Here is a 14,835-nt window from a genome sequence, read left to right as displayed (position 1 = left end):
CCAAACTTTTTGCCTTCACTTCTCTGATTTTTTCTAATCTCGTTTTTGCTGTCCTTAGGGATCTGTGGACTTTACCACTGCTAACTAGTGCTAAAGTGCTTGTGCTGTCTTCCTAAAACATGATAGAATTGTCTTATTTCCAACTGGCATATTTAATTTAATCGTAACTCCCTAGTAAAGTGGTACTATGTGTTCCCAAGGCTTGTAAATTAAATGCTTCAAGTAGGATTGTGGCTTCTGGTGAGACAAATCCAAGAAGTTTTTCAAAAGCAATGAAAAACCATCTAAAAAATAACATTACAAAATGTGTGCAAAAAACACAATACAAGTTATATACCCTAGAAAAAATAAAAAAGTATTACAAAGTTAAAAATACTGTAGTTGCATGAACACTGTTAAGAAGTGAAGTGAAGTAGTGTGGCTCACTGGTTAGAGGCGGCAGACCCGAGAGCAGAGGACGGCCCGGGACCAGGGTTCGATTCCCGGCGCGGCGGGTTTCTGGACCAGGGTCAGCGGACTCGATAATTCTCTCGCCTCGGTGCCCACTCTGATCAGCGAGCACACTCTGCAACTCTGGGCATTAGCTTGCCTCATCTTCACTAACGGCCCCACCAGACCGCCGGTGATGCCTGGTCTCACCCTGGAGATACCCATTAAGGGACCATCTCTCAGGGAAGCCAGGAAGGGTTTCGCAGCGGTCGAAGCGCCTTGGGACCCTCCAGGTAAGTAGTGCGCTATATAAATGCCTATACATTACATTACAAAACATTTGAAACCTTTTTTTAAAGTTTAAAGTAGAAAAATCATTAAAAACACACACACAAAAAACAAAATGTCCTGAAGAAAACATGTGTCCAATCTCTTGTGCAAACACATCTGGACTTTTGGCAAGAAATACATTATTGACATTACTAGGTTTTCCACTGGTAGATACCTCACCTCATTGTCATTTAAAATACCTACCTTGATCCAATTATACACCCTATTAATAAAGTGTTTCTTTTATTTTCTTAATAGGATTTTCAATTACCATTTTGTAATAGGTGGTGCCAAGAAGTTATCTTCTGGCTTCTAGTACATACATTTCTTTTTATAATATCACACTATTGACTCCTTTATCTGCTTTAATAGCAACAATAGTATTATCATTCTTGAGGGCTATTATCACAATCCTTTCCACACAAGTTAGATTTTCATGTGTCTTTTTTCTGCCATTTTAGGTTTTCCAAGTTTCTCATTACACATTCTGAAAAAAGATCTATCTATTGCTGGGTGCCAAAGTGGGACAAAATGATGATTCCTCTATTGAATTAATCAGTTTTGCACCTGTATGATAAATCACCAGTTTCCTAAAAAAAATATTTCTCAAATGTAAAACTGGTTTGAGTTCTTTTTCCGCTGACTCTTTTAGAAAATGTATTATATTGAGCATATCTATATCTTCAATCAAAAAGTTATAATCTATCGATTTATCTTGCTCAGTTCTTGCGTTTTTTTGTTTCTGTTCTTTCATCGCGTAATATTTAATCAATTTTAATTTTCAAATATATATATTTGTGTCAATTTTAGCATACACAATATTGACATGCTGGTGAGGAAAAATATTCAAGCCAATCTTTAGATCATATTCTAATTTAGACAAAGGTCGCTCAGATAGATTAAGGACACCCATTTCTAATTCTTCTTGGTGCAGCTCTTCTGTTTTTCATATCCATCTCCATTACATATTCTCCCTTTTTGTTTGCATCTCCTAGTTTTCCTCTTTGGCCTATTCCTTCTGTCTGTCCTTGTCCTCTTTCCATTGGCATCTTTTGCCCTACTGCACCAGATCAATCTTGTAATAAAAGTTCATTTAAAATTGGTAACCATCAATGTTTCTTCTTCACATGAATCTACCTCCGAATTATCAGTGCTTTCACTGACTTTATTACATTTGTCTAGCCTTTCTTGTTTATGGAGTGATTCATATATCTTGGCAAATGTATAGATTTTTTCATCCATATAATCATTTTTATCTCTTAGGAATTTTCTTTGTTTCTTCAATTTAATCCATTCCTTGTGTTTAGCCGAGCTAAATATAACTTAAACCCCCGCAATGCACTGCTTATGACCTCACATATTACATCACTCATGACATGGTCAGTGACATCACTGATGACAACTAATTACATCATCCAGTGATTCTGAATGTTGTCTAAAAGTAAATGAGTGTTAAATATATATAATAAGGTAAGTGGCTGTGGTAGTGCCTGTATAGGTGAATGAGTGGATGTGTAAGTGGTGAATAGAAGAGTGAGTGGGTATGTGAAAGACTGTATATGTGAGTGAGTGGGTGTGTGAGTTGTTGTATGGGTGAGTAAGTGGATGTGTCAGCTAGCGTATGAGTAAGTGATGGCTATGGGCATATCTATATGCATAAGTGAGTGTTAGTGGCTGTAAATGGTGAATGAGAGGGTGCATGAGTGACTGAGTAGGGACATAAGTATTTGTATGTGTCAGTAAGAGGGTACATGAATATATGGGAGCATGAATGGATGTGTAAGTGGCTCTATGGGTGAGTGATTACGTGTGTGAGTGGCTGTATGGGTAAGTGAATTGGTATGTGCGAGACTGTATGGGTGAGTATGTGAGTGTGAAAGAGGTTATATGGGAGAGTATGTGCTTGTCTCAGTGACTGTATAGGTGAGTACATGTTTTATTGTATCTATGAATAAGTGAGTGGATGTCTGAGTAACTATATGGGTGAGAGAGTAGTTGTGTAAGTGACTGTGTGTGTGAATGAGTAGGTATGTGGGTATTTGTATGGGTGACTGATTTATTATGAGACTGGATGTATGAGTGGGTGTGTATGTTTATAAATGCATGACTGGATGTGAGTGGCTGTATTGGCCAGTGAATAGGTACTTGAGTGGCTTTATATGTGAGTTAGCTGTTGTAGCTGTATGGGTGAGATGATGTGTGAGTGGCTCTATTATTCAGTCAGAAGGTGTTTGAGTGTTTGTATGAGTGTATGAATGGGTATGTCAGGGATTGTGTGCAAGTGCATGTATGGTATGTTGTATGGGGCTGTGAGTGGTTGTGTGAATGGTTCTGTGGATGTTGTCATCACTGATGTAATTTGAGATGTCATCAGTGATGTCACCGATTATGTAATTAGTGATGTAATATGTGAGGTCATAAGCAGGGCATTGCGGGTGTGTAAGTTATAGTTAGCTCAGCTAACTATAACTTCTAGATTTCTCTGATTTTGTACGAGTGAAATGTCAGCCCAACTATAACCTTTGTTTTTTTCAGTGAATTTCCAAGGTTTTTTTCATTCTATTTCCTAACTATAACGTCCATGTAACCTTTGTTTTTTTCAGTGATTTTCTATGGTTTTTTAAAATGTTTGGTTTATCAGTTTAGCATTTTTTTACGCTTTGTTTTTTTTAACTAAATTACAACTGTTTTTAGAATTATGTTTACTCGGTATAAAGTCGCACTCCTTTTTTTAAGTCAATTTCTATGATTTTTTTAATTATCTAGTAGATTGATTATGACATCAATTGCTTCCATTGGTTGAAAGCATTATGGAGAGCCAACATCCAGACCTCATGATTCTACATTTTGGTGGCAATTACCTGGGCACGCTGAATGGGGTAGGAATAGCAATCCTAATGAAGAATACCTTTGAACAATTAACTCAACTTTTCCCTGACACTGTCTTGGTGTTTTTCTAACATATGCCAGAGGCAGAAATGAAACTGGTCTTCTGAATTTTGCCCACAGATAGAGAAATCCAGGAAACATGTTCAGAAAACTGTTCCAACATTCCTCTGAGACCATAACATGAGCTCTGTCTACAACACCTAAGGGCTAGGGCAGTGGGCCTGAAATCTGGGGAGCGGGGTTTGAGTCTCTGCAACGACACTCAACATCCTCTGATTCTAGGCAAATCACGTAATCTCCCCGTGCCTAACAAAAATGAATGTGTCCTTCTGTAACACAACTGGTGCTCATGTAAAGCGATCTGATACCTTTATGTCAAATTGACGCAATATAAAACTCTGAAATAAATAATAACCTGCGCTTCAACAAGCATGGAATACAGAAGAAAGATACTGTTTACTTGACAGATGAAAGCAACAGAGAATTTTGTAACAACCTGAAACTCTGCATCCGCTCGTATATGTCGTAATCATAGAGACACAATGAACACAATCACTCTTTCAAGAGCCATGCTATGCCTCAAACAGTTGTTATTTTTAACTAGAAATCCTCTTGTTAAATACATTTATTGACACTACGGATCCATTGCGGATCTGTAAACAAAAAGCACACATTCAATACAAAAAAAGTACAGTTAATATTTCTAGTAAAGGATTCTAAATGCATATCACAGTGGTTATAACAGAGTCTAAATGGGTATCATTTTAAGTGTATAAGTGGGTTTGTCAATAGATGTAATAGTGCTTTTATGGTATATAAATGGATGTGACAATATTTCTATCAGTATGTGAATGGGTGTAACGAAGTCTGTATGGGTTTTTAAATGGGTGTGACAGCCTCTGTACAGGTTTGTGAATGGGTGTGATAGTGTAAATGGGCATGACAGTGTCTTTATGGGTATCTGAATGGGTGTGAGAGTGTCTGTATGAGTTTGCGAATAGGTATGACATAGTCTCCATGGGCATGTGAATGGGTGTGATAGTATCTGTTTACGTACGTGAATGGGTGTGACCGTGTCTGTACTGGTGTAACAGTGTCTGTATGGGTTTCACAATAGGTGTAACAGTGACTATATAGGTTTGTGAATGGGTGTCACAGAGTATCTATGGATATGTGAATGGGTGTGACACTGTCTGTATAGATATTTGTATAAATGTGACAGTGACTGTATGGGGTTGTGAATGGGCATCACAGAGTCTCTATGGGATTATGAATGGTTGTGAGAGTCTCTCTATGGCTATGTGAATGGCAAGTAATAACAGTGGCTGTGAAAGTATCTGTGTGGATATGTAAGTGGATGCGACTGTATCTGTATGGGTATCTGAATGGGTGTGAGAGTAAGAGTGAGTGTAAAAATGTCTAGATGTTTTTTTTCCAGCTGCTCTAAAACCACTAATCCCCCATGGAGTTACACAGTGGTCGCGCTGAACCCTGTGGATTTTGTGAGTAGCCCCCCAATTATTTTTTTTCTTCACATTTCTGACCCAAGACACATGCTCAGCCCTCTTTTATAACATGCACAAGGGGTCAGGAAACCTCTCATCTGACCCCTTTATTTAGTTTGCAATTAATTTTTCATCCCCTGGGACCATTTTCCTGGCAAACAAAATGACAGGCAGTTGCGTTGTACAGTTGTGTTGCATTGGTAGGTCGTTGTAATTAGTGTGTTGTAATGCATGTTTCCGCTTCAGGCTCCCTGCCTACCAAGTAACTTTAGATCATGAAAGAAAGGTGAGACGTAAGGCTCTCATACCTCATATATCTTTGGTGAGACAATCCCAAGTTGAGAAGGCTAATGGCGACATGGTATAGAGAGGGGCTTCCCCTGAAGTCTCACATTTGTCAAGAGTGAAGCCGAAACCTTGACACCTATAATATCCCTCATCGCAGTTTGGTGAACTTATCTTGGTCGGAACATGTTGGCAATAGTAATGGTTGTCTGAGTCATCATTGTCAGATAAAACCATTATTATCATGAGTTTTTAACAAATTAAGGCTACCCTTAAATAAAAGGACACTTTTGGGTATACCCTTAGATTTTTTATAGAACATCTGGACCCCGGTATTGTTCTGTTTCAGAGAGTATCTAGGATCTCCCTTCTTGGTTAAGTTACTTGAAGTGGCATTGCCCTACTTCAGTGTGGGTGGCCGCCTATGATGAAGTATGCCACAAAAAGATGTGGTTGAAGTGACCCCTCAAACATCTTGTTTGAAGTAGGACATCGATAGGGACATTGTCCAGGGCTTCAAAAGTGATAGGACATAGACCCAAGCACCTTTTGTGAAGTCTAATGGACTCAACCTCACCCTCGACAGCCACAGAGTCAACATGCAAGTGCTGGGGGTCTTCTGTGGTATTAGAGAAAATGCAATTGGAGGACTTGAGACTTTTTCTGCCCACATCAACAGCAGGGGTAAGAACAAGCAAACTGTGCATCTGAACCTGTGGGAAATGTAATCTGTGCCTAATTCATACCTCTGCCAAGGACTACTGGGTGCTATAATAGGGTACTTTAAAAGGAAATGTGAGAGGGACCCCTTGGGAAACCAAAGGACTAGGGTTCTACACAAGAGCACAAAGGGTTTCCTTTGGTGAAACTTAATAAAGGCCTATTAATCAACACATCACCACTCACCCAATTCAACCTCATACACCAAACATCCAACCATGGTTATTACTGTCCTGTCCAACTTTCTCGATGTATTAGCACAGAAACCTATAAGGCTGAACTTATCACAACACAGTTTATTAATAAAAAGGTGTTTTCGCAAAATTAAAAAAATATCATTTCATAACAATCATTACAGAAAATTGTCATATGATTTGCAAGGTTTTCGTACAATAAGAAAATGGCAATATTAAAAACACAAGACAAGAGTTAAAATAGACATTAATCTTTGTCATAACAGACCATATCCATCTATGCACATTATTCAGATGAACCCTGATGTTTAGCAGATAGTCAACATCTAAGGAAACATCAATTTGGCGGATTCATGGAAAACAGGCGTCGACGCGTTTCAATGGTTATGCTGATTCGGCCATCTTTATCAAGGCTACACCTCGATAAGCTCTCGTTGGATGAAACACATTACAAAACCAGTACTAGTGGTAGTAAAACTACTTGGGAAACTGCTGCAATGATCTAATTCCCAACTGATAAGTAACAGACCTGATTGGCACCTTTTATTAACATGTGTTATAATTTTACGGCAGGTTTCTCCTCATCCGTAGAGACGACGTTAGTATATTAAAAATCTCTTGCCCATATGTTTAATGCTACTTTTGCCTCCTTAATTAACTCCAAATGTGGGAAGTTGTTAAGAAATGAAGGACCCCTCCTCTGATAAACACAATATGTTCGGGTCCTTTGAGTATAATGATTATGTGCCTCGCAGTGACTGTGTACGAGGAAGCCGGTGGCACATCTTCATGTCCGTCCTTTTCTTCTATTTGATTGGATGTCTTGATAAAGATGGCCGAATCAGCATAACCATCGAAACGTGTTGACGCCTGTTTTCCATCAATCCGTCAAATTGATGTTCCCTTAGATGTTGACTGTCTGCTAAGCATCAGGGTTCATGTGAATAATGTGCATAGACGGATATTCTATTTTAACTCTCGTCTTGTGTTTTTAATATTGCCATTTTCTTATTGTACGAAATTCTTGCAAATCATATGACAATTTCCTGTAATGGTTGTTATGAAATAATATTTTTTTAATTTTGCGAGAACAAAAACTTTTTAATAAACTGTGTTGTCATAAGTTCAGCCTTATAGGTTTCTGTGCTAATACATCGAGAAAGTTGCACTGAACAGTAATAACGATGGTTGGATATTTGGTGTATGAGATTGAATTGTGTGAGTGGTGACGTGTTGATTAAGAGGCCTTTATTAAGTTTCACCAAAGGACATCCTTTGCGCTATAATAGGGTACCCTGGCTGGAGAGAGAACAGCATGGGGGTGTATTGTCCACAGTAGGATCGTAATCAGGGATGTCACCCCGCATTCACAAACTGGATTCTGTAGCATTTAGCTCTGCTGTGTGATTACATGTACTTTTACAAAAAGACAAGCGCTGGGTTGGAAATTGAGTTATTGGGTCTGCCGGTTGAATGTTGAGCTCTGAACTTTATGCCCCACACTACTTTCCTGTGACTGCTCTCCCTCGCTACTCTGACAGTCAAAGCTGTTAAAGACTTGTATGTAGACTAGCTTCCAGAGTCAAAGAAGAACAGGCACCACGGTTGGGGCCCAGTAGCCCATACCTGACCTTGCTCCCCACTAAGTAGGATGTGACTCTTCCAGATCCTCCAATATTGCAGAACAACCAGACTCTTCCTCTACTGCCTTAGATAACTTCTTAAAATCAGATATTAAGGACTGCAAGGGATTCCTCATAACCCAGCTCTCAAGTTCAAGTGGAAACTGGAATACAACTTCTAGGACACAGTCTTTCTTTTTGACCATTGAGTTTCCGACCATAGAGTCTCCGTCTTCTCCGAAATTGAAGTTCAGCCCACCAAACTACCCACAATGGATTCCACAAGAAACACGTCAGGAATCTTGATTCCAGTTCAGCAAGTTGACTGAGGCATTTTGTCAAGGTCCTACTACTTTCTATGAACAATATCCAGTCCAAGAGGATGAAAGGGCAACCCTAATTGAGGATGAGGGTTACAGTGGTGCAGTGGCATTTCAGAAGAAGCCCTTGGTTCTTCAACTACAGCAAAGTTGCTGTAAGAATATATTTCCAAGTATGTTCCTCCCTTTTATCCTGATGGGTCGAGTCAATTACACCACTTTCTCCATAAGATACCTCAGTGTCAGTTTTATTGCCGTGAAAATCGTTTCCTTGACGGGCACCCCTTGGCTAAGGAGCTCTTTTAAAGCAGCTACTGGTTCTTCAGCATTTCATCGTTTAAAGGGTCTCCATCTTTTAACAGTAGGGGGGGTGTCTTGACCTGAACTGAAACAGGAATTAAATATTCGTGGTGGAATTCGTTTCTTCGCATGCTTCCTAATAATCCTTAAAGAAAAAAAATAGTGCCAGCTAGGTTAAAAAGTGCCAGCTATGAAAAATAACCATAGCTGTTAAACACGATCTACATAAACTCCAAATTTTAAAATATAAAAAGCCTGTACTAGCTCAAGTGAAAGCTCACGCATGGGCAGTGCAGCCATCCTATTGTGCAGAAGAGTGACACTACTGCTACTCGGACCTTTCCTGTGGTTAGCGGATTTCAGGAAAGCTGAAACGCTGCCTCCAATCTAAACAAACCCGATAGACCAAGTACAAACTGATCAGCCAATTAAAGGTCAACAGTCCATCAAATCGGTAACCTTAATCACACCACCAGGGTCATTAAACACCCTTGGGATCACTTCCAATATCTCCCCTAGGTGAGATTCCCACGACACACACTTCTCTCTTTCTAAACGCTGATGACGTTGACGATGGAGACCCAAAGCCAGCAGGGGGCACATACTCTTTCTGAAGGCCGTTTCATACTCTCAGAGATAAACAGGCGAATGCCAGCCTCTTTATGGCATGGGAATAGGTGGGCGGGGCTTAGGGTTCACCTCACAAGTAATGTCTAAGACAAGAACGACGGTCATAGAGGTATTACATTAATTACTCTTCTTTTAACTCTGCTGGGACGTGGCCCATACAGAGCAGGGGAGGGTGGGGAGCAGCCCCCAGTATTTTTGCGCTTACATAACATTTAAATGCTGAAATCTTTTCTCAGATTTGCACTCTGAGGCCGTCTGGAGAATTGATAACTTTTTGAGATAAATATTAGCCCTTCTTTCAGATTATGAAGGGTCCAACAGTTGGCACTCTAATATTGCATTGAACACTCCTTCGTCCACTTCAACATGGCAGTTATGCGGTTTCTTCACGAGTTTGTCGTTTTAGTTGTATATTTCAAAACGGAAAAAAATACTGGCCTTGGTGAGTCGCTGTTTTTCTAATTTTTTTCAGGTCACATATAAACATATCGACCTGTTTCAAAAATACAGGACTGGTGGCAACCATAACTTTACTGTTTTTGGCACTCTAGATTATATTATTGTCGAGGCTTACTCTGGCCAATTGATTTCGATTCTAAACTGCAAGTCACACTTTCTTCTAGTGTATGTACAAGACTCCCGTGTCACTTAGTAAAAACCAAAAGGAATCATCCGCCCGCATTCTCCCGTTTATGGCTTACTTTGTACTAAGATTGATTTGCTTTGACAGTATGCGCCTCACTCCCCTGCTTCCTTTGGATACATGAGGTGGTTTATTGTGTATAAAGAACCCTCTGCTCCTGAACGTGTACCAGGCCGCCAGTCCCCAACCTCTCGGTTGTTCGGCGCTGCTGCTCACCTGCACACATGGGGCGGACCGGCCAACCCCGGAACAAGGATAGACCGAGCCTCAACTTATCTAAAGCAGCCTTGTGTGGGCCGGGTCCAAGTCCCCAACGGGGGGTGGGGGCCGCGGTAGCCGGAGCGAACGGTAGGAGGCGGCAGGTGAGAGGTTGTGTTTGAATTTAGGGCGTAGCTGCTGCTGCAGAGGAGGTTTCAGTTACAGTTGGGTGGGGGAGGGTGACAAAAATCTAGCAATAGAAGACGTGGAGCGCATCCACCCGCAAGCGGCGAGATGGAGCGAGGTTCCGTTAGATTCAGGGAAGATATGGATAAACCGGGCCAGACGGATGTACCGACCCATCCAAATAAGTTACCGACGTTCTTTGGATTAATCATTGTACCCAAGGGCTACTACCTCATTCTCAAATGAACAAACCCCTCGAACTCTTCACATCATGTGTCACCCCCTTATTACCACTATAAGGATGAATAAATGAATCGTCGCTCTACCACCAGTATTACCTCTCCGGGTGCTGTACCCTCTCCGCCACCAAAAGTACCATTTAAATTAATGCTTTTAGTACATTTTCCAAACCTGGAAGCCTTTTCCTGGTTTCTCACCTGAGATATCCTGCCGCTATGTCGCCCCCAACCCCAGCATTCCCCCGAGGCTCTGAGCGCGCTCTCTGAGGGAGTCCACGTGCCGCCCCGCCGGTGCTACTGTACCCTCTGCACCCACAGGCCTTCCCCTCGGACATGAGGGCAGGGCTAGAGCCTGCCGGTGGGAAACCGTTGCGCGCAAAAGAAGCGGTCCCTGGGGACAATAGACGTCCACGTCGCCTAATCCAGTCAGGTTGAGAGAGCCCGGGGGCACAGCGAGACCTAGCGGATCTCCAGAGCAGGTCTGCCAGGCTCTCCGCCGCCCCCCATGCCTTCCACCTGCGGCCTCCGGCCCGGGCGCTCACTCACACCTTGTCCCTGTGGCACTGCCCGAGTCCCGGCAGTACCTGCGCACCTCCCCCGCTTAGATGCAAAAATTAAAGTTTGAAACTGTGATTCAATCAAATCCCAAGCGTGAAAGACGCGCGTGTTACATTATATCGTTTTGAAGATACAAGGTCTTAAACCCCCAGTAAGATACCCAGAATTGGAATTGTATTTCATATTAAGTTTATCTTGCAAATAGAAATAAATTAACACCCGTCTATCAAATAACTTGAGTTTTCAAGTCGCCCACCCACAACAAAACAACTCTCAACCTGCACACTCGCATCGTTTCAGATTTATTTTCACCAAAATGTTACCATGAGAAGTTTATTCTTAGACAAGGTGAGTTCCGTTCCAAAAACTTTTTGAACTCGATGTCATAAACCACTTGCGTGTATCTGCTTCTCTCTTCCGCAGACTTCGCTCTGAGCTCCTGGTTAAGAAGAGGCAGTGCCGGTTACTCACCAGGTACGTAGTTGTCCCCCCGCTGTTCGTCGGGCAGTTCATGCCAGCTGCGGGCGGAGGACTGCGGGCTACGCCGCTTCACCAGGAAGGCTCTGGGCATGGCTGGGCCGCCGGGCTGGAGGCTGGTAACGGGTAAGCGGGCTAATAGTTCGCTTTCCACCTGGCGGCGCCTCACTTCCTCGATTCACCGGTCTCCTCTCCCCACCCCGCCCACGGCAAAAGCAGCCGTGTGCAGCACTCTAGCGCCTCGGCACGTCCCTGGCCCAGGTCTCGGCGCACTGTCCTTCGAGGTCCCAGGAAGCCTCGAGAAGAACAGAAAACTTCCCTGAGGTGGGATAGCCGCCGCACACCAGGAAACCTAGCAGGGAGCATGCGTGCAGCAAACATAACGGTGTCAACAAGCTGTTTCTTCCTTACCTGCTCGACCGGTTGGGGCGGCTCGGGTTCCTCCCTAGCCCATCCTTAGGCACGACATGATTCAAAAAGAATGCAGCGTCTGAAAATGGGAGGAAAACGAAAGGGTTTCTTTGGTGTGTGGTAGCCGCTCTCCTGGTAGCCACAATAACTAGATTAAGTTTTAAAAATACCCACCCCTTTCACTAAAGACCCTTTCACCAGTATTTCACCTGTAGAGACAACGGTTTTTAGAATGAAATTTAGGAACCCCAATGGATTGTATCTCTATCTAAATTATGTGGCTCCACACACCCTTGCAACCCCCCCCCCCCCTCCCACACACACAATCTTAAAAAATAAAACTGAAATAGCCTGCATCTATATATCGTATTTTTCGCTTTTTTGGTCGACGGGTACAAGTGGGGCAAAGATTCATAGATTATAGAGATGCCACCTTTAAAAAAACTGGAACAAGGCAAGGAGTGAACGAATCAACGCAACTCACAACTTAAAATAACACGAGTGACTATAGTGACTTGAAGTCGGGTTGTTCTTGAAGTGTTTGTTTCCATTAGACCGTATTTAGAAATGAGTTGCAAGCGTGGCCAGAACCCACTAGAATAATTCAGTGTTCTCTGTGTTTGTGCAAAATATGTCAAGGGCATTCAATAAAAGAGAAACGGATTTCACTTTCTACATAGCACAATCTTGGCGCAAGGTTCAATGCACGCCAGTGCGCATTTTACGCATAACACCAATCGAGTTGATACACAGTATGTCAAGTCAGGTTAGAGCAGGCCAGTGTTCTTTGTAATCGAGATAATTAGAGCACCCCGATTTTTGAATCTGAAAGGAAGCCCACATTGCATTGCCAAGAAACATAAAGGTATTCCATCATAAGGCTGTCAAGCGATGGATGACAGCAGGGTGAAAAGAAAGCGGAGAGGGTGTCCCACCCCTTGTTTCAGAAACAGTACGCCGCTGCGCGAGACAAAGCTCCCAGATCTGGCCCCCACAGGTAAACCTATGTGCACATACACAGAGCGGCTCTAGCAAGTGTTTGGCGGGGGTGCCTCGAGAAAACGCTCACAGAAGCAGAAAGCTGCCCCCCACCTCTCCCCGGGGGCACACCCTGCCCCCTATCATTCCAGGGGTTGGAGCCAGGGCTGCCTGTCTGGGGTGAGGTGCCCCCGAGCAGGGGGCGGTGTCTGCTCGCACACCCGACACCTTTTCACCTGTGTGTGCGCTTGAAACCTGATCGGGGATTGAGGCGCTCCACGCAGCGGGCAAAATGAACCGCTTGTCCACTGGAGCTCTGCTACCAGGGGGAGGCGGGTTAACGGAAAGCGCCTCGGCCTCCGCCCCCCGCCCGAACAGTTAGCAGGCCCAGGCCCTTACCTGGCGGCTCGAGGCGGGTAGAATCTCTGCAGCAGCTACGAAGCGAGGCACAAGGAAATGGCAGATGTTTTGTGTGTTTCTCGCTGTGAGTGCCCTCACTAGAAGATAACATGGGCAGAAGGAAAGCGCTCAATGCTGAAGTAAAGGGAAGTCATTCTGCTCGGTGTTTGCTGACTCAAGTGGAACAAACTCCTCTGTCCGTGACGGTGCCATCTTGTTCCCCAGCACAGCTGCTATATATGCGCACCTTGTACTTTATTTGATGAGGGCGCATTATTAAAATGCCTCCAGAACAACAACTCGCATGACTAAACCAGTAAATCTTTGATGTCGGTATTTTGTTTGTGCCTTATGCAAAACCTTATGCACAAAACAAGACTTCATTTTGATTTTGTGAATAAAACATAGGGTTGGACTCGACCATCCTTGCAGTTTCAAATTTTTTTGAGCAAGTGACACCTAATGTTTATTTTTTAAGGCACAAAAGACACACAATTGATGAACGGAATGCAGAACAAATCAAAACATTCACCCCCTGTCAAGAGATCTGGGTTAAATCCATAATTCTTTTGCTCACCATGCCACCCTAGTTCAGACCTGGCCATATGCAAATCAGTCTTGATCCTGTGCCTCATGGGAACAATCCAGTCCGAACTGCCACACTAGGTCCTCCATGGACCCGGAAACGAGCATCATTGGACCTGTTTCAGGGTTTCAACCCTCATCAGCCAGGATAACTTAAATCCAGTGGCACAGTGAGCCGGGACCCACATCTGGGCATACCCGACGCACTTAGGGTGAGGAAGCAAAAGACACACAATTGATTGTCTGAATGCAGAACAAATCAAAACATTCATCCCCTGTCAAGAGATCTGGGTTAAACCCAGGGCACAAGTCGTAAAAAAAGAACTGGGGGGACGCTGACGTCACAACAGGAAGTGACATCACGAAAGGTGGCTTGCACCATCAGACTCATTGCCTCCCCTCGCTCACCCCTTAGCAAATGGAGCCGCACATTCACTCTTTGGCCTCTCTGTGCCGAGATCTCGCCCCAGAGAGGCCAAAGAGTGAATGTGTGGCTCCATTTGCTCCCGTTATCGAGCTCCCGGTAAAATAAGTGGGGGGACGCCGTCCACCCGCGTGGTAACCCGACTCAAGCCCTGGTTAAACCCATCATTCTTTTGCTCACCATGCCACCCCAGTTCAGACCTGGCCATATGCAAATCAGTCTTGATCCTGTACCTCATGGGAACAGTTTAGTCCGAACTATAAGCCAGGTCCTCCCTGGAAAAGAAACAAGCATCTTAGGACTGGCTTCAGGGTTTCACCCCTCATAAGCCTTCCTGCACATTCCTGCACATAAACAATCATTAATGGCATTTTGCTTTCTATGTGTGCTGCAAAATGCAGCACACATAGAAAAAGCAAAAACGAGGAGGAATACAATATTGGCTTAGGGTTGAGTGATGCAGAGGCCAGTGATGCAGAGTAGAGTCGAGTGGCATAGAGTGCCGTGACATAC

The 14,835-nt window shown here is 43.3% G+C and overlaps 1 protein-coding gene across 3 annotated transcripts in view; it reads right to left on the bottom strand.

The window, feature by feature from the left end:
- The window catches only part of OVOL2 (ovo like zinc finger 2), a 36,994-nt gene extending 23,586 nt beyond the window's left edge, over positions 1 to 13,408 (bottom strand). The window contains exons 1-2 of one of the 3 annotated variants that reach the window (XM_086926917.1): positions 13,314 to 13,408; positions 11,937 to 12,015 (exon numbers count right to left, since the gene is read on the bottom strand). Coding sequence is in view for 1 of the 3 variants with exons in the window: in XM_086926916.1 (XP_086783042.1) it covers positions 11,520 to 11,619 (100 nt within the window). In the remaining 2 variants the exon portion in view is untranslated. The other 2 variants (XM_086926918.1, XM_086926916.1) reach the window with 2 other exon arrangements.
- Between the last annotated feature and the right edge of the window lie 1,427 nt (positions 13,409 to 14,835).

This window comes from Lissotriton vulgaris, chromosome 6 (assembly GCF_964263255.1).
Source record: "Lissotriton vulgaris chromosome 6, aLisVul1.2, whole genome shotgun sequence".
Lineage (NCBI taxonomy): Eukaryota > Metazoa > Chordata > Amphibia > Caudata > Salamandridae > Lissotriton > Lissotriton vulgaris.
The sequence above is the reverse complement of the archived record's forward strand: the minus strand, read 5'-3'. Positions and strand labels throughout refer to the sequence as shown.